Source organism: Festucalex cinctus, chromosome 5 (assembly GCF_051991245.1).
Source record: "Festucalex cinctus isolate MCC-2025b chromosome 5, RoL_Fcin_1.0, whole genome shotgun sequence".
NCBI lineage: Eukaryota > Metazoa > Chordata > Actinopteri > Syngnathiformes > Syngnathidae > Festucalex > Festucalex cinctus.
In genome coordinates this window covers 20,678,412-20,699,252 of record NC_135415.1, presented here as the reverse complement: position 1 = coordinate 20,699,252, position 20,841 = coordinate 20,678,412, and the positions used below count along the sequence as shown (strand labels likewise).

The window sequence follows — 20,841 nt, the reverse complement described above, 5'->3', positions numbered from 1 at the left end:
GAAGGATGGTTGCTAGAGATAATGATTCAGAAAATAATATCCCCACAAACTCCGTGACAGCCGGAAAGAATGGACAACTTCTTCCCAGGAACCATTTACAGAATGACAAGAAAACGTTTATTATTTGTCATGTTGTACAGAAGGAAGATGCATTTTTCCTCTGCTTGCACTCATTCACACACTGCTCTTCTTCATGGGCACAATTCACACTTCCAATTTAAAAACAAAACAAAACAAAAACAAAAAAAAAGACAGAAGCATCAACGCTACAAGTATTTGCTCCCTCACAAAAGCGAGAAAAAAAGTCAGATAAAGTTTTGATACAGGCGTAAAATGTCAGCTGTGAATCAGTGGAGCGTGTCAAGCAGATACAAGTAGCGGCAGCATGCTTATGCAAGAACCCTGTCATCATAATTATTATTTTTTATCATATTTTTTATCATTGTTATTTCGTGCATTCACAGTTAACATTTGACGAATGATAATAAGTGCAGTTTTAAACCAGCCAACCAATGACAAAAAAAAAAAGAAGCTGTTCACATCCTGAATTAATATAAATAATGCATTCATTATAATCATCAGATGAATTTAAATAAATGGAAAGCAATTGTGCATTGTGACCATTTGGAATATTATGGACACCAGAAGAGGATTAATGACACAAATACACTCCCTCACACGCTGAATAAAAAACACCATTCAAATGTAGATACCCTGACATAACATTATATATATAAAAAAAAGTTCAGCACTGTCTTTATAAATTAGGTACACTGATTAGTGATTTAAATTAGTATTTTATATTGTTTAACAACAGTTGGGGGGAAGTGGTGGGCGTCGTAGTTTGAGTTGGGGGGTGGATTTGGGCAAAACAAGCATCCAGGCAGACGAGCTATACAAAAGCACCAAACTGAACTTAAATGTGCACTGAACAGCAAAATCAAATCGATGCTGCGTTGTCGTCGTTAGTCCTTTTCGTGCATCTGCTGCTGCATTTTGGTCAGCATCTCCTGCATCCGCTTCAGCTGGAGAAGAAGTTCAAAGAAAAAGGTTTCAACAAATAGAGTCAGAACATGACAGTTCAAAATTTCAATTAATTATTATTATTATTATTATTTTTTGTTATTATGCAATGCCACCGTGAGGCAAATTCCTTGGCATTAAATGTGATTCTGATCATCACTGTCACATTACAATAACTGCCCATTGTATCGTTTCTAATGGAACATCATCACCAGTTGTCATCATCTTACCTCCTCATCTTTCATTTTGATCAGTTTTTCCGTGTCCACATCGGGAGTGGACAGCGGCAGGATGGGGATGGGACTCTCCATGCGGTTGTCCTGTGCCAGTTTACTTAAGAGAGAAAGAACAGAGAAGGTGAAGCGGGCAAATCAGAACTGAAATCCAAAAAATATCAGCAGTTATGTGACTAGGAGGTTTGTGTACAAAACATGCGTACCCGTATGAGGGGACAACAGGAACATCTTACACGATTACCTCTCAAACATTACTGAAACACTCTCATTGAAGCAGGATCATGAGAAGAAAGTACGACATTTTTTGCTCATACTTACTACTGAAATGCTTTTTTATACACACCACTGAGCAGTCTTTAATACAACTGAATTTTACGCTCATATACACTACTGAAATACACTCATATGCATTACTGAAATGCTCTCATATTCACTACTCAAACACTCATATATACTAATAAAATACTCTCATACACACGATGGAAACACTCTCATATATACTTACTGAATGTTCTCATACATGCTACTGAATTCTTCCCCCCTCATACTGCCTTTTTTTTTTTTTACTCATTAACATTACTGTAATGCTCTCATATAGTACTGAAACACTCGTGAAAAAAAAATACTGTCACATAGATAGTATGCTGAATTTTAATTTCAATTAAATCCAGGAAAAAATGGGGAAATCCAAAATATATTAAAAAACAAACTGAAAAAGAAAAGGGAAAAAAATCTAATATGCAAATACACAAGCATCAACTATAGTTTTGAGTTGTAATATCACCATTAACCACTAGAGGGCAGACATCAGCTCATGTAATGTCCTGTACTACAATATGAGTAGGCCTACTTACTACTTTTTTGCCGATTTGGAATGATTTCCAGGACAAACATGGTACCTCAATATTTTAATTTTGAGTGAGTTGATTTCTGTTAAGAAAAAATGTTGAAAATGAGTTCTTGCATTTAATGTTGTTGTTTTTTTTTTGTTTTTTTTTCAACAGTTTTGTGCCATTATGAATTATACTTTTCATGTGAGAGCACTGGAAAATAAATTACAATAGTTGGTTATTTTGTTGTTTGCTTTAAACCCTTTCTTGTTGGATGAGATAAATTAATCGTTTACACATACATTGGAAAATGTATTATGAAAAATAACATGTCCATATTTAAAATAGCATTTTTTTGTGATACATCTGGTTCGAAAATGTGTGGTACTATTTGCAGTAGCACTGATGAAAAACTGTTGCCCATCCAACATTTCATCTGCTCATCCCTGCAGTCGGGTGTATGATGAGAGCATTTCACTAGTGCATATAAGTGAAATAAATCCGAGGTGTGTATTCTGCACCTTGTCATCTCCTGTATGCACTGCGCTCTGTAGTTCTCATAGTGGACGTCGCAGGTGACGTCTTTGAGGTCGTGCATGTGCGAGCGGATCAGCATGTTCCTCAGCTTCACAAAGTCACAGTGGGATTGGTTTTCCACTGCAAAGCACCATCACATTTCACATTAGTCATTCAGCTTTTCAGAAGCGGCATCCAGATGTAAAAAAATAAATAAAAATGATGAAGGCACCTTCAACAATTCCCCATGGGTACAGTCGCCCTCGCACCCGCTGCCCTCGAGCTTCCACCACTGTGTTACTTCCAATCACCGCGAACGGGATGCACTCCTGCACACACGTACACGAACAGCTTTGGATTTGCTTTGCACCAACCCGTTTGATTCTATTATACTGTCAAACCTCTGGATTCATATTACTTTATTGATCCCGAAAAGAGTTACAACCCATCCAAGAAAAATGAAAACAACAATGGCCCACAGGGGGAGACAGAACAGGAAGTGTGGCGGATTTCCTTTCAGCGCCTCAAGTTTGATAGATGGGGAAAAAAGAAAAACATGAGGAGGAGGGGGGTGGACATGGCTCAAGCTGTGCTCCTTTAAAGGGGGGCACAGTATGAACCTGGAAAAAAACTCAGCACATAAAGCCACATACGATACAGTCCGATACAATCCATTCCACGCCCAATTTATTTGGATTTCAATATATATATATATATATATATATATATATATATATATATATATATATATATATATATATATATTAGGGGTGTGAATTGCCTAGTACCTGACGATTCGATTCGTATCACGATTCACAGGTCACGATTCGATTCGATACCGATTAATCCCGATACGAATGGTCACGATTCGATACCGATTAATCCCGATACGAATTTATAAGTCGATTGTTGCGATTTTTTTCCATTCAAATTTAGAAAATACTATCAGTAAATTTGTACATGTACACATGTACACTGTAAGATTTGTATGAATATATTTATCTAAAACTTGAGGCTTATAACCGTGAGCCACTGTACACAAACAGTTTGCAATCTGTTTCACATTTGAACAGCATTAAAATAAAAATATTAAGGCTTAATGTGCGTTCATATAACATTCTTCCATGCTCAAGGTGTGAATCCTAAAAAAAAAAAAAAAATCAAAAAAAAAAATCGATTCTGCCGATTATTGAATCGATTCGAGAATCGCGCGATGTAGTATCGCGATATATCGCCGAATCGATTTTTTTTAGCACCCCTAATATATATATATATATATATATATATATATATATATATATATATATATATATATATATATATATATATATATATATATATATATATATATATATATATATATTTCTTTTTTTTTCCCATAGCAAATATCAGAAATAGAAAGTATTTTCTTTCTGTGTTGCCGTCATAAAACTTAACTGTACAGACAATGCTGTAAGTAGCGTTTTAAAATTCTTAAAAGTCATACAAGTGTTAAGCACTGTATTGGATAGCTGTTGTAAGTCATGTATGCCCATCTTGCTGCCTTAAAAAAAAAACAAGAAAAAAAAACAATTTTAACTATTAATACAAATGTATAAAATTTCCCCAAGGTGTGGATATTTGTGTGATTTTCACATTTTCATATTCAGCTCTTTAAATTCTGTACGTAGATAATATACTGCCCACAAACAAATAGTAACTTTTGGCTCTATCGTGACATGTTTTGGACATCTGAAAACTATGAATACCACATTTTTGTTAATCACATGATCAAATCATACAATTTGGATAAAATGGGTTTCATTCTAAAACTTAGAAGTTGCATTGTTTTATATTTTCTACCAGATGTCATCATGCATACATTTTTGGGCAATAGAGTAATTTCATGTAATATTTTTAGTTTCTGAAACAGGCATTTAATGTCTTACTTCTTTTTAATGACACAATTTTGATTTGATGAAGTAGAGATACCCTCTGCTGACCATGGAGAAATTACGTTGTACTATAAGAAGTGGATGCACCCTCTGTTGACAATAAAAATGTTTTCCAACCTGCATATTGTGCAAACAACCCGAAATTTAAAGGGTTAAAAATAAAATAAAGGCATCGATACCCACCTTCAACTCTTTATCCAGTTGCTTAAACTCTTCATCTTCATCTGAGTCGCATTCAGGGAACTGATAGACTTTAATGCCAAACTTGTCGATTTCCTCTCGTATCTGCACACACATGCACAACAAGCACACTTCAATCAGAACAAGTGTTAACCACGGCGTGAACATGTGCGTGCTTGCACTCACTCGGTCCTTCAGCTTCTTGATCTCGCTGGGGGTGAGGCAGTCGGCTTTGGCGATGAGCGGGATGATGTTCACCTTTTCGTGCAGAGCTTTCATGAACTCGACATCCACCGGGCGCAAGCCGTGACCGAACGGAGGGATGAAGTAGAGGCAGCAGTGGACCCTGTTGTCCTGGATGTTCTTCCTGTTGAGGCCGCTCTCGTCTCGGAAGTACTGCTCGAACTGCTGGTCGATGTAGTCTGTGATGGGCTTCCAGCTGCGCCCGCACACACGTACGTACGTCAGGCACGTTCGCCAGCTTTTTGAGGCGCTAGCAGAGGAAAGCTCACCACTCGTTGTTGTTGACGGCGTCTCCGAAGCCCGGCGTGTCCACGATGGTCAGCTTGAGCTTGACTCCTTTCTCCTCGATGTCAACCGTGTGTTTGATGATCTCCACCGTCTGGTTGATGCGCTCTGGTCGCCATGAGGACATGAAGAAATTAGGTTTCTTTATATTGTTTTAATTTTACATGTATGTTATTGTATAGGAATAATTCATTAGTATATACATATGATAGAAATAATAGGGAGTAGGACTAGATAAGTGTGATTCTTCCTAGTCCTTGAACATGTAAATTATGGAATTTATTGTTGACAAACTTTCTTTTCTTCCTACCCGTAGGCCATATTGTGACCCGTTTAGTGACCCGTTTTGGGCTTTTTGATGGTTCTGACCAAGTCATTTCAAAATAAGATATGGCCTACAGGTTAAATTTGTATTTTATTTTTAACTTGTTTTTTTGTTACACTTGTAATGTGTTTATGTTTGTATGTTCAATACCAATAAAACAAAACAAACCAAGGAAAAAGTGAGCGCCAGGACAATAAGGGAAGGAAATAAATATAAATATAAAACAAATGTAAAAATATGAAAACATAAATAAATATAAAACAAAATAAATAATACAAATAAATATTAAGCAGAGTGAATTACACATTATATATTAAGAACACAAGAAGAATCTACCCGAATCCACTAGCGTAATGCTAACACATAACGCAAAATGGTATAGGTGATGATACATTTATTTGGCTGTGTTCTAAGTTTTAAAACTGGCTCAAAAAGTGCATCAACAATGTATGTAGACAATACAAAATACTCGCAGTAATATATTATTTATCCTCTGTGAAATATGACTACAACAGTCATGACACTCATCCTTGTTTGTGCCTGCATGAGCTGTGCATGATACTACACTGCCCCCCGGTGGCCAAGTGACATACACCAGAAGGGGCCACAAACTGTTTGTTTACATTCAATTGGATGTTTTTTTTTTTTTTTCAAGTACAATATTAGTGAGTTATTTTCCTTATTAATTTAACTATTACATGTTTTTTTTTTTTTTTTTTTTTTTTGAGGGAGGATGGATCTGATTCATGGCACTTCTATTCATTTTAGTCGGGAATGATGAGTTACAAGCATAGTAAATAAAAAAAAACATAACAAAGGAATGATGTATTTCAACTCAAGGTGTCAGTTTGTGGAACAATCTGGATCATACAACTAAATCCTCTCAGCCCATTCATATTTTTCAAAAATTTATAAAAACTAAATTACTGGAAGAATATATATAGCGCAAGGCAATGCTCTTGCATCATTTCGTTTGTTAACAAAACAGCAACTTGACTGCTTAATGTCATTTATTTTGTGTTTATTATTATTATTATTATTATTATTGTTATTTTTCATTTTATTTTATTTTATTTTATTTTCTGAACAGGAGCAGATACAACTATACCAAGTTTTATTTCTTTCTGTCCCCTTTCATTTCTTTTTTTTAAGAATGCAATAAACATTTTTAATTGAATTGGTCACAGAACAAATTAAATTCATATCTCAAGGCACCTTAAAATGGCCTAAAATTGAAACAAGACTCATAAGTGTGTGCTGTTTTTCATAAATATTGATCAGTCAGACTGCTGTTGGCATCATGAATGTGTTAAATTATGTCATGACTGAACATGCGTGTGCGCCACTAAGTTTGACCTCCTCGTAATGAAAGCAGATAAGAGCGAGCCACAGCCTGCAGCCGTGTGACATGACAAACAAAAGTACAAGAGAAAGTCACTTATATAAATAGCAGACCTCCGAGCACATCCATCAAGCAGACAGCAGTGAAAATGTAGCTGATCATTACGAGACTCACCCTCAGCATTCAGCAACTTCCTGTCCTTGTAGAGGTCGGTGAGGAACAAGCTGTTGACCAGAGTGGACTTGCCCATGCCAGATTCGCCTGATCGGTAAATAAAATCATGAAATATTTCTCACTGTGTGTAGCGAAATCAAATAACATTTGACAATCTCTTCTTCAATTGAACTACTGAAATAAATGGAAAAAAATGTTCAATGATATTCTCATGCGGCTGTTTATTCTTTAACACTGTTATTTCTACTATTTTAACCAAAACTTAGTTATAGTCCTGAACATTACTGTACTGGATCGCTACGGATTACACAGGTGTATCAAAAGAAGCATACAGTTAGTGTATTTAATGACAAAACACTATTATATCAATATAATTTTATAGGTACTTCATTTGAAAACAGATCATTGTATTGATTGAACTTGGAGAGAAGCCAAACAGACCTGCCACCATGAGAGTGAAATCGAAGCCTTTCTTCACCGACTTCCTGTGGACTTGGTTGGGCAGAGTGGCGAAGCCCACATACTGCTTCTCCTAGCAAACACAAAACACATACGGTACATACAGTTCACCTTATATGGGAAACACAGGTACATCGAAAACAAAGAAAGCAGGAGGAAGTTTTTTTTTTTTTTGCCTCCATGAATAAAAGAGAGACAATTAAGAGGTATTGTTTTGATACAAAAATATTGTAGATCAGTTAATTATTTTTGCTGATGATCTGGGTAAAGGTTCAGTCAGATACAGGAATTTATTACACCATTTGAAAGTCACTACGCTGTCCATTGTGCCCAAAATATAAAATTGCACAAGCCATTTGCAAAGGTTAAATAGAGTCAACTGTTTGTTGAAGACATTTCACCTTGAATCCAAAATGCTTCTTCTATTCTAAATTTAACATGTCTACATATGTAATGTATCTCTGGAGAGTGTTTCCCCTGAGGCTGATCACAATAAAGTTGTTGTTGCTCAACATGGCTGGTGAACAACTGTACTGCATCTTCCTGGTGGCAAAACCACCCTTTCTGAGAAACGAGACAATATTCTGGGGAAGGGATGTCACCATATTGTCATAAGCAGACGATGGTTGATAATGCAAACTTCCCGCTCTGTTCAGTCAAGGCCTCTCAAGCTTCACTATAGAAGCTTTCTTTTAACAGCTCTTCAAACCAGCTTTCTGCCTATCCAGAATTAGGACATTATTGTCCTCAAAGGAATTCCCCTTCATTTCATTTTGCAAACTAGCTAATTCTGGCTCCAAAGAAGCTACTCTCCTATGTTGTGCCATGCGTTTTGTGTCAAGTCTGCTTGGTCTCTCCAACATAGAGCCAGTTGCACTACACTGCAATGAAAAAGCAACATAGCTTAGTTTTTATGTCTGGAATTTGCCAGTGGGGTGAAATAGCTTTTGTTTGAGTTAGGCACAAGTCACTCTGTTCAAAATTGACCCTCAAATAACCAGAATGTTACATAATCTGCTATATGTTAGCACATTAGTTTGTTTAGGACATTTAACAGCACATTAGCCTAGTTCGTAGTTAGCATGATTAGCTATATGTGAGTACATTAGTTAGTAGTTAGCATGGTCACGGACGGCACATTGGCGTAATTAGTATCCTTAGCTATACTTTACTACATTAGGTAGGTTGGCCAGGCTAGTTAGCTTTATCATTGGCAGCTAGCACATTAGCCTAGCTAGTAGTTAGCATGTCTACCACACAGTCGAGAGGGCCTATAGGTTCTTGAAATCAGCTCCAGCTTGCCCGTGATCCTTATGAAGACAAGCTCGAGAGAAATGGATGGATGGTTTGAGTCACACAATGGAAACCTCCATGTATGATGAATAAAAATAAAAAAAAATAAAAAAAATGACATAGGTTGTCCATTTGGTAATCATGACTGTCGACCATCTATCTTGAACTGGGAACAAAACCAAATAATCTCTATAATTTTTTCACATTTTCTGGATTAAATATTACATTTATCTTCTTCTGCCCGGAAACAAAGATGATACAATAAAGTCCTTTTACGTCATTCTCCATAAACCATGACAAAGCCGATACACTCGCTAACACACGAAGAGCAAAAACACATATTGTAAGACACTGCACTAGATTTCTTTTCCTTGTATTTAACAGTTTAACCTCGGTAACGGCCCATGCTCTAAAATAGAAAGCTGACATTATCACTGTAAGTGGTTCTCTGAGAACACAAGTTGGCACTGCACTCTGAAAAAGTACAGTTCATCAAATCTGTGGCAAGCAGAGAAACCAAGAATTACATCACAGGCACTTTATCCATCCAGCCATTCATTTTCTAACACGCTTGTCCTCATTGGGAAAAAAGGAAGAAACAAACCTTGCACAGAAGCAAGACCAAATGTGCCCCAACAGGACTGCTTGTCAACATGTAAAAAAGCAAAGGGGTCTCTGGGTTTTTTTCTCCTACTCTCTCTGGCAGAACATCACCACATAATTTTTTTGAGTGTAGATATAAATACACACTAGGACAGAGGTTGACATTCACACTCATGCAGACGCCACATTGACCAGAACCCAAAAAACTCTTACTCAGAAGAAGCAACTGTGCAAACACACATCCGGCATTTTTATATAGAACTTGTCATTGACATGTCAAAGCATAAAGACCACTGGTGAGGGGGCGAACAACACTGCACGGACAACACAAGTTGGTCCAAAAGTCAATAAATGAAGTAACAAAGCATACTTGTGGCAGTTTATTGCAATTGGGGCAGTGTCCAGCAGAGGGTACTGTGGTGAAAAAAGGCCCTAGAACAGACATCTCGGCTTGCCCTGCCCGGAATTGAAACTCAACTTGTGCAAAACTTGCATTGTTTTACCCAAAAAGCATTGGTGGTATAATGGTTAGCATAGCTGCCTTCCAGTAGCAAACCTGGGTTTGATTCCCAGCCAATGCAATTTGCTATGTATGATATGCGCAATGTTTTGCCCCTAGATGGCTGTGTTATGCCCAAACATATTTGCCAAATGCAAATATTTTGAGGTAAACGTTACTCAGTTTGTGTCAACTAAGTACTTCATAGCTTTTTAAGTAGGGCAGGCCTACTCTTCACTCAAATACAAGATTTAAATTCATCCAATTAAAATGGCTGTAAATTGTTACCCTACATTTATTGGGTAGATTCTATAGGTTGTTTTTTATTTAAAAATAAATAAATAAAATAAAATAAAATAAAAATAAAAATAAAATAAAATAAAATAAAATAAAATAAAATAAAATAAAATACAATAAAATAAATAAATAAATAAATAACTTCTTGAAAAAAGCCCATGTCCACCAAAAAAAAAAAAAACTGTAGCTTTTCAAATATACGTACACAAAATCGCTTGTCATGTCATGAAGTTCAAGTCTAAGTCAAGTCAAGTCTTTCAAGTTTGTGCCAAGCAGGTCACAAATCACAAAGTCAGTGACACAAGTCAACTCGAATCCAAGTCACATAAAAATGCACATTTTATAGTAACAATAATAATAGTAACAGAATGTTATGCGTCTTTCAAGGGACCCAAATAGAAGTACAGAACTTGTATGATACAAATTTCATAGTGGGTGTGCCCCAGACAGCGATTGCTGTAGGTTTTTTTTTTATTTTTTTTTTTATACTATATGTAACCAAAGTACATGCTCTCCCACAATTTTCTTTCCATATAAAATCTTTCATTAGTCCAGCTTTTTTTTTACCTTCTGTCTGGCCGTTCTCACTCGTGGGCACAGGAGTCGTTCAACGAGTTTCTCCTGCAGCATGATGGAATCCATGCTATAAGTGCACCAAAGCTGCTGGCCGACGTGTCCACCCAGTCAAAGAATAATCCAACGGGATCAGGACACGACAAACGGGACGCCTCAAAACACACAAAATAAACTCCCCCTTCCAAGTGATCTTCCCTGTTTCTTCCTTTTTCTTTAAACTCCTTTTCTTTCACCGCAGCGCTCCCTCCGTCTGCCCTTGTTCAGACAGGTACGCAGGAATTCACATTGCGCCGAGGAAAATAGAAAGCCAAGCGAAGCGGAGCCAGAGGTGCCAATTTGTGGGAGGAAACCAGAGAAAGGCCTCAAAGAAATTCATTCATTTGGCGTGTGTTCCCTCCCTCTCAGAAAGAGTCTCAACTTTGCTGAGCTCAGCCTGAAATAGAGAGAGTGATTGAGAGAGAACCTGTCCGAGCAGGAAGAGGAGCAAAGAGGACCTCTTAGGAACAACACGTGAATCCACTAACATCTCCTCAGGTTGCAAGTGTGGACTTGCAGTCATATCAATAATGATCAAATTGCGAAGGAAAGTCAACCTGTCCGTCCACATGCTCAGTGATGTCACAATTTCATATTATATGCCTCGTTGAGCTGCAGTAGCACCAGTTAAGCCGGTCCCATTGAGAAACGGGATCATTTGAGATTAAATTCTAAACAAAGAATAGAAATGCACGAGAAAAGTATTCGGTCTATGCACACTTCAGTAAAACGTAAAGTAAAAGTACGAAGATTCAGGACATCAGGAGCTTTTCTGAAACTATGGCAGAACATTCACCTCTAGAAAATGGAACAAAATATCATCCCTAGTTTGCCAACAACTGGTCATAAGACGAATGGAGCAAATGGACCACGGGCTACTGAGTGGATTCAAAAACAACTTCAAACTTAATATAAGTAAATTCAAACTGATAACCGTAAGTGCTATCGTAGCACTTTACTCTGTTTGATAACTATATACAATTTAAACTAACTTACATGCACAAAAAATATGTGTCCCTCTTTTGTTAAATTTAAGTCTTACAGAGAAAAAAAACAAAACAAATGTCCTATTCACATTGTATGCTATTGCTGTTTTTAACAATTACGGGCTAGCTCGCTATAGCTAGCTAGTTGGTTCGCCATTTATGCTTTCAGAATATTCCCACAGTTTTTTGCTAACTTTGTTAATTGAGTAACGCTAAAGAGTAATGCTAAATTAGCTAACAATAGGAACTTAAAAAATACATGTTAGGCTATTAGTGATATGTATTTAAGTCAGTTTTTAAGCCAGGAAAAGACTCAACACAGTTGCCATAAATCAGTTTTTGTATCTGACAATAACAACAACAACAAAAAACAAATCTACTTAAATACAACAACATTTGAAACATAAGGACTTGAACTACTAAAAGTTGCTCAACCACTTTCCATAATACAGAAACGTATGTAACTCTTTTTAATCTATGGATTTAAGAGCTGGATTTTGTGGCAATGAAGGCCGCAGGAGATTTCTTCCAGATGTGACAGTTTTGTGTGTGAGTGGGTGCGGGTGTGGGGCTGGGCGTGGCTGTGGTACATATGATGTGGGTCCTTGGAAAGAAGAAGAAGGAAAAAAAAGCTGATCTGTTACTTTCCCACCAAGTAGCAGGCACACCCTGTTAGTAAGTCAAGTCCAGTGAGTTGGACACTTGAACTCTACACTATGGAGAGACATCACACTTTAGTTCAGGTTATGGTGGGGGGACTGTAACGTGTGCTATTAAGTGTGTGTTTTGTCTTCATAAAAGAAAGGAGCAGATGTATCCTATAATAGCACCGCAGACAAAGCCCCAAGACCTTTTGTCTCAGAGGCCAGCTGTCTCGCACATGCACACAGACACACATCTTTACATTTCACAGAAAGCAAATGTTTATTTTTGAGCGCCTTAAATGATTAATGACTTCTGAAAATGTTGCATGTTAATGAATTAATGACTTCAGTACCAAACAGAAAGATGTATTGTCTTTCATTTGTGTGCACATTTAAATGAATGTGTCAATGTGTGTCCTCTTGGACAGTCAGACAGAAGCAAAGCTCCAAAGCTCAACATGCAGCCATCATCATGTTCCTCTTGTTCATTCAATGGCATGACATTACAGGAAGCGATGCTACAATAAAACCCAGCAGTTAGCGTTGATTCAAAAACACCCAATTCATATTGAACCCCTTTCAAATGGGCCAAGTCCAAGGAGGGTGCACTTGAAAATGGGTCAAAAATGCTTCAAGCAGCTCAGACCAAAATTTCTCTTTGCAGTCACAGAAAAACACTAGTCAGAAGTAGTGTGTGAGTTCTATCCTGATCTACTTAACAGGAAGCACAGGACTTGGTTTTAAAAATTACAATTGACAATAGCGTCCTCACATGGAGGTTTCAGGCACTGTAACATGAAATAAGAATTTTATGTAGCAGAAATTTATATTTATAAATTTATTTATTTATTTATTTTTTTTTTTTTTTAGAATAAAGACATTTTCGCAGGTGGTTACATTTGTTGTACTTTTAAAATAATAAAATCATATAAATACAATTTGCATGTTTATGAAAATAAAGTGATAGAATTACGTAAATAGTTGAAATATTACAAGAATACCTGCAATTTTAGTAGAAAGAAGTTGTAATTTTAGCGGGGAAAAGTTGCATTCCTATTACAATAAATCAATCCAAATTTATTTTCATTTATATTTCATGCACAAGACAAATCCTATGTGCAACCTAAAAACAATTACAATACAAACAATAATAACATCTGAAGTCATGCAGTGATAATATTACAAAACCAGAATAAAGTCATATAATAACAAGGAAAAAGTTGCAGTTTATGTAGAGGAAAAGCTGTACAAAAATAAAGACATTAAATTATGAAAATAGAGTCATACATTTCAATTTAAAAGTCATAGTGTCATGAAATAAAGTTCGTTTTTGGTTTCTCTATTGCTAAACTAGCGAATTAATAATAACTGATGATATGTCTGAATGTACAATAGGTGATAGAACCGACTAATGTGCTTCAACAATGTGATATTTCCCACTCTATGCTAGCATTAAGCTAGCAAAGGCTGTGTGGTTGTTTTAAACATACGATGTGTCGTTCTCTTTGTTTTATGCTTCCATTGCGAATGGTAATAAACAGCTTGAAGGCTTTTTGAGGAATATTTACACATTATTACTGTGAAATTTCTGCTTGTTGAGAAGCAATTTGAGTCGTCTGCCACAGTACAGCGTACACTCTCACAAGTCACTTGTATCTCAACAAGGCAACACTCTATATCTATGTCAGGGTTCCACGGCCTTGAGCTAAGGGAAAGGGATGTGTGTTAACTGTCCCAACCCACTTTTTTCAGCACTTAGTGATAAACAGGCCCATAAACACCAAACTGGCCGCTATGCTAATGCTAATCTGACAGCGTATAATTACTGCCTTTGAGCCCAGCCTCCCCATCCTCAGGCATAGGCCTACACCTCAAGTTGAATGAAACAGCTTGAAATGCTACGCTCCACTTTAGTGGTTAAAAACATCCCAGCACTGCTTCCATATTATATTGACTGTGTACACATTACAAAATGGCAGACTTTGCTTTTTAAGAGCTCTGAAGGGGGAAAGTTGAGCTCTTGACAAAATACGGCATCTACCCAAAATCACCTCTGTGTGCTTTAGACAAATATCCAAGATCCTGATAAATATTATGTAATAATCTTCATGTGTTTTTTGGGGGGGATTTACAGTACAGCTCAGACATTTTCACAGAGCTGTAATCCGAATCTTATCAAGCAGACCAAACACGTTGGTCACTTTGGATTTTGGTTTAGCGTATCGGAAAATGTGGGTCAGCCTCCAGCTAACTCCTCAAAGCTTTTTGGAACACTTGTGACTTGCTTTCGGTAGGAGAAACCAAACAAGGGGACTTTTTAATGGCTTTCTACAAATAATTGTGTCTCTTGACTGCTGCTCCACTCAATCGTAACACAACTGTATGGTTGCTAAAATACATTTTGCAAAACATTTCCTAGTCCGGTAATATTTTTCTCATTCACTACTACTACATACAAGTTTTTTTTACATGAATTGGTGAATAAGAGAATAAGTTCCGACTGTCTGCGAGGCCATGAAGGTATCGGAATGTGATTGGTTGAGCGAGTCAGGGGGCGGGGCCAGCACAACTGAGGAAAATGGAGAAAGTGAGCAAGTAAGCTTGTGTTTACTACCCTCACACTGAGTTTTTCCACCCATGACGTGATCACCTAGCTGGGTGAAGATCCAGAGTCACTTTCAAGCAATGGCCAGTCAACGCTCCCTAAGCTGCCCCACGAGTTTCCACTTTCCATTCTGTCAAAGCCAAAAGTTAAGCAGAGCTACATTGAATTCTGCTGGATGCACACATTATCATTCACCAGCAGCGTTAGCTTCTTAATAGCGGGTTCATCAATTCAGAATGGCACATCTACGTGGATTATGTACCCAATGTTTTGGCCCACGGGAGTAAGCGATCACACATGGAAAGTTGAACTTGTCAAATACACTTGAAGTGTAACCACCAGGTCTTCCTCTATTGCCTATTGAAGACTTGCACTTCACTTGCCACTCGCACACTCTCAATCTCCACTTTGATACGAGAGAGAGTCGACATGCACATAAACGTATCGCACTCAACATTTGTTCACTTCTCCTGTGGAGACAATCATTGTGATGAGAACAATTGAATACTTGATGCGCTTTCCTCAAACAATCAATTATTCATCCTTACTCCAACACACAGCTCATCCTCTCTGGAATAAACAATCAATCATTCACACTGTATGGTAAAGAACAAATATATTGGAAAAAGCATGTAAAAATGTCACAGTTTTTCATTAACCGGTTAAAAGATCCCACAAAGATATAAAATACATTTTGTGGAAGATTTGATATAAAAAGTCAACAAATTTAAATATGCTTAATTATTTTATTTGTTAAATATTTATTTTTGGTAATGTTTTTTTGTAATTGTTTTTATAAGAATAAGAATTAAACACAAAATTAAGAACATAAAAATACAAGTTGAAAAAAAAAATCAAATTTAATAAATAATTAAAATATAAAAAAAATTGTATTTAAAAAATAAAATATAATAAATACAATAAGAATATAAACAAATATAATTAAAATAAAAGTTACATGAAAGAAAAGTTGAATACAAATAACAAAATATACAATTCAAAATCATATTTACAATTAACGTTAAAATTAGATTAAAATTTTAAAATTAAAAACAAAATGAAATCCATCTATCCATTCTCTTATCCTCACTAAGGTCGCAGTCATGCTGGAGCCTATCCCAGCTGTTTTTGGGTGGTAGGCAGTGTGCATCCTGAACCTCGCCCACCAATCGCAGGACACAAAGAGACAAACAATCATTCACACTTACGGACAATTCAGAGTCTTCCAATCAACCTCCCATGCATATTTTTTGGAATGTGGGAGGAAACCGGAACTCACGCAGGCATGAGGAGAACATACAAACTTCACACAGGAAGGCCAGAGCCCAGATTCGAACCCATGACCTCTGATATGTGAGACAGATGTGAGACCAGTTGACCAAAAATAAAATACAACCGGAAAATAAAAACTCTCCATTCACTTCAATCACAAAAAGCCTGCATGTAACTGAAAACACATTATACTGTATCTTATGTAATGTTGCAAGTTTAATAGCAAATCTCGTACAAAGACCACTTGAGTACATCAGAATCCATTCTAACCAGTGATGGAAAGAGCCCAGTGAGTATTTGCCCACGCACACAACTCACACCACACAATCTTGTGGATGGGTCACGAAAGTGGCGTCCACAAAAAAACAAAAAAACAAAAAAAAAACACTGTTGCCTGGCAACACGTTCCCACAGCACACAGGAAGTGATGACAACATCCACCAAATGTGAGCGGCATTATTTTAAACGCTCTCCGGGGGGTGCACAGTCCAACGACAGCCCAGCTGGGTCGCATGGAGATGAGAATGCGATAAGCGGGAGTGACATGAGGAAGATAGAAAAAAGTAAAACACTTCATCAAAATGTTCAAATCGAGTCCAACAGTTGGATTGGATTGAATGCTAGCAGCCATCAGACTAATCCTGGTTTTCCAGCAAAATTCATAAGCTCGTCTATGTGTGTGTGTTTGTGTTAATACCACGTGACCACAAAATGATTTGTGGATGAACTGGATTTGGTCCAAGTGTGAATTTCAGTGAGAGAGAAAATCTGTCTGTGTGGCTTATCTGCCAGGAAAGGGGCTGCAGGGGGTCATAATTCAATCAGGAGTCTAAACAGCAGCCGGCAAAAAAAACAGGATGGGTACTCGCACCTGGACTCCAAAGATACTGACACATCAAGAAGAGGTTTCAATGTGGAACAACTACTGGAGTTTAGTGAACCAAACTCAAATGTCACAAAAAGTACAATACTGTATCCTGTAAAATGAATGAGGCCATCTCAATTGATACACAAAAGTCCAGAGACTTACCAGGGACTAGTACGAGCTGTGGTTCGGCTGATTCTTTTTTGTGTTGAGTTTTTGTGTTATAAAACCAAAGCACATAACATACAAAACTCAACTAGCTTGATGCTAATAGACAATATATACAAATAAAATACGCATGTGAGATGCAGGTATTATTTTTATATACTTGGGGTTGCCATCCTCATGATTTTTTTTTGATTTTTTTTTGAGTACTGCAGTACTAATTGTACTAGTTGTACTGATTGTGTACTAATTGTGACTGAACACGTGCGACTTTAGAAAGTGGAGCCTCATCTGTTGAGTGACGTCAAAATCAACAAATGAGAGTGTAGGCAATTAATTTTTATGTTATGTATTTAAAGGTGCATTGTACCGTTTAAAAATAGTAACATTAAAGATTTTTCTACATGTACGTCATGCATACGCCACCAATGCCCAGACGAGTACGAACAGCCCTGTTTTACTCTGACTGCATCTATCAGGTTTTATCTTCTATCGTGCACGTACTCACATGCACGCCATGAACGAGCCTGACACATATCCTGCAGTTACGATTTGGGCCAGAGGTGGCAGTTGTGAGTAAAAAGAAGTGACAAACAGCACAAAGATTCTTTAAATTGTGTCTTATTTGTATTATATACAGATATACTGTATACAATACTGTACTGTATATACTGTATATGTGTGGAAAGCTAGACAGCAGCTTAGAGGTCAAATGTCATAACAGGAAGTTACCTTGCACTCTGGTGCAACGCACACACGAACCGCTAACCACAACACTGCTACATTTTAACATCATTACAAATCCCTCGAGTCACATGACTCACAGAAGACAAGAGCGTGCATATTCATATTTGTGGATGTGACCTAAATGTGCGAGCATGTTCCTCTATATTATAGCTTGTGTTGTATAAAGGGCAAGGAAGTACATCTGGTACCTCAAGCCAATGGATACCTCAAGACTCCCAATAAGGCTGTAGGTAGAACCATGTGATCCCTCTTGGCCAATCAGCAAAGTATGTTGGAAAAAATATTTGAAAAAGCAAACTTTACAAATGTAATTGTAATTGTAACGACAATACTTTTGTGGTTTTAAAATTCAGATTCAGAGTATTTCAATGATCACATATAAAAGATTAAGCGGATTTGCCACTGTGAGACTGTCATTAAACAGTTAATAGCATCATGGCCTTACTTCACCCTCATCAGCCGTCCCATAATCCCATAATCATCTGCACATACAGCAGCTTGATTATGCTTATTGTTATAATAAGTAAAGTTGTATTTGTTTGAGGAAAAAGCGCTGACATAAGTGCAGCACTTCTTACTGGAATAAATTTGTTGTCTGCACAGATGGGTAAACAAAATATGTATTTTTAAGAAATTATATTTTTGACAACATTCTATGCAATTGCAATATCATAGTTGTGATGCAATGGTTGATGCTCTTTGCAAGAGTCACATGAGCTGAATGGAATAGCGTCACATTGGCATCAATTGTTATTTATTTGTCTTTTTTTTTTTTTTTTTACTTGACCCAATCTGATGATTAATTAATTCTGTGTCAACTTGAGCCTCCTAATAGTGAACTTAATAGTGATATATTATGAATGCCTGATCAGCCATTAAGCACACAGCATTTGCAAACGAGGGGGAGAAAGGACCTGGGGGTGGGGGTCGACCTGAGGTGAGGAAGGGTGGGGGTGCAGGGTCAACAGAACCCTGCAGGCTATATAACATGGCAGCTGTGCTTCTTTTCTAAATGGAAATAAAAAGGGAGTAGGGAAAAATGATAATGGCTAATGGAGGAGAGGATGGGCATAATGGTGCTGCTCCACTTCTAAAAATGAAACCTGGCCTCCCACTATTCACCCCTCCTCCTTTTCCTCCAGCATCATTTTCGCAATGCATATATAACGAAAAAAATCCTCCTCAAAAGTGAAATTCCATAGAAAATAATGAGAAAAAAAAAGACAATGAATGCTGTATCTTACCTCGGCGGTTTCCTCTGGGGGCCACGGCACACGATGGATTCGAGGATGGAAGAAGAGGAGGAGGAGCAGGTGCAAGGATGCACAGCGACGCCCAGAAAACACAAACACGAAGAGCTTGTAGTTAATGAAACCGCTTCCTAACAAGAGGATAGAAGAAGCGCGAAATGAGGCTCACCAGTCTTGACCGGAATCCGGCTCTTGTATCGGATGCTGGCCGTCATGTCGATCGCTCAACAAAATGCGACCCGTTCGGCTGCCACACACACGCAGGCAGCAAAAGAGGGAGGGGGGGGGGGGGGGTGGGGGGGGGGGGGTGGGGGGGTGACAGAAAAGGAGGCCGAGCAGCGAGGGATGCAAGCCGCGCCCATCGCCCTAGCTCAGCCAATCAGCTCACAGAGCTGTCTACGAGCAGGAAGTGGAGTTGACTACATTTTTTTGTTCGACGATATTCAAGATGTTTTAGCAGATAAAAGACAACAAAGATACGGGTTGCTTTGTAAAAAATGAAATCTAATATATTGACACTCAAACATTTTGTTTAAAAGAAAAACAGAATCAAAAGGATACACTCAACACTATATGGTTACTAATACAATGTTAACATTCTTTATTTAACCAATTTGTTATTGTTTATGTCACTTTTTTAAGCTTATTTATTTATTTATTTATTCATTTACTATAGACATTGAATTTATTTTGGTATTAATGGTCTTACTGTCAGTGCAAATTTACAGTATGTGGCCCACAGAGTCGTGTATTTGCCATTAAATTAGCAGACTGACAATAAAAACGGGTAAACTGGTATTTTTCTGACATTATTATTATTATTTTTACCGTTCATATCCAGCCTGTGAATATTGGCATTAATTCAGGTCATTGTACTCTTATGGCACTGAATCAATTGCAATTGGACTGTTCTGGTTGTCTTAACTAGTCAGTTAATATCCAGCATTTGTCTTTCTTTGTGAATCATATCCTGTTTTAATAGGTTGTACAGTGTTGAGAACGTTTTAAAGTTATATGCCATATCTGGCTTTTATTTGGAGCAGACTTTTAAATAACGGACTGTCTTCATTTTCATCACAACCATGTCAACATCTACTTTGTCAAACAGTGAATGATAAGACTGTATCAGAGAGTGAGAAACAATATTTTTGGACTGGTCTTAAATTGTAGAGAGTTGATATTTTGGGGCAATCGTGGAAGTGATTGCCCCATGATAGCTTTGGACTGGACTGGAGAAGGACCATGGAGAGTAACAGGAAGGACAGCCTTGAAAGTGTGGGGAAATATCTTTTGTTCAACCTTTGTTTGCCCCAAAGTGCACGTTATTTCATATGCGAATTCTGGTAAAAATGCAGGCAGCGGCGTTCTTGCCTACAGGGAGTTTATGTAAATGTTTAGGCTGGGGAAAGACCAGCAAGGAGAGAGTTACATAAGTACAGTTGTAATTTGACCAGGG

At 37.4% G+C, this 20,841-nt stretch overlaps 1 protein-coding gene across 3 annotated transcripts; it reads right to left on the bottom strand.

Moving 5' to 3' along the window:
* Window positions 1-91: 91 nt before the first annotated feature.
* On the bottom strand, window positions 92-19,666 carry septin5a (septin 5a). 3 transcript variants are annotated; one of them, XM_077522076.1, is made up of 11 exons: window positions 19,555-19,666; window positions 19,380-19,393; window positions 7,530-7,620; window positions 7,089-7,175; window positions 5,232-5,355; window positions 4,906-5,158; window positions 4,723-4,824; window positions 2,838-2,934; window positions 2,611-2,746; window positions 1,254-1,356; window positions 92-1,025 (listed from the first exon to the last, which is right to left on the bottom strand). In XM_077522076.1, the coding sequence occupies exons 1-11, from the start codon at window positions 19,598-19,600 to the stop codon at window positions 966-968; spliced, it is 1,113 nt and encodes a 370-aa protein (XP_077378202.1). In that variant the 5' UTR covers window positions 19,601-19,666; the 3' UTR covers window positions 92-965. The 3 variants fall into 3 exon arrangements, with proteins under 3 accessions (XP_077378202.1, XP_077378200.1, XP_077378201.1); XM_077522074.1 differs by having other exon boundaries at window positions 19,380-19,474; window positions 19,558-19,655; XM_077522075.1 differs by lacking the exons at window positions 19,380-19,393; window positions 19,555-19,666 and adding an exon at window positions 10,807-11,121.
* Window positions 19,667-20,841: the final 1,175 nt, after the last annotated feature.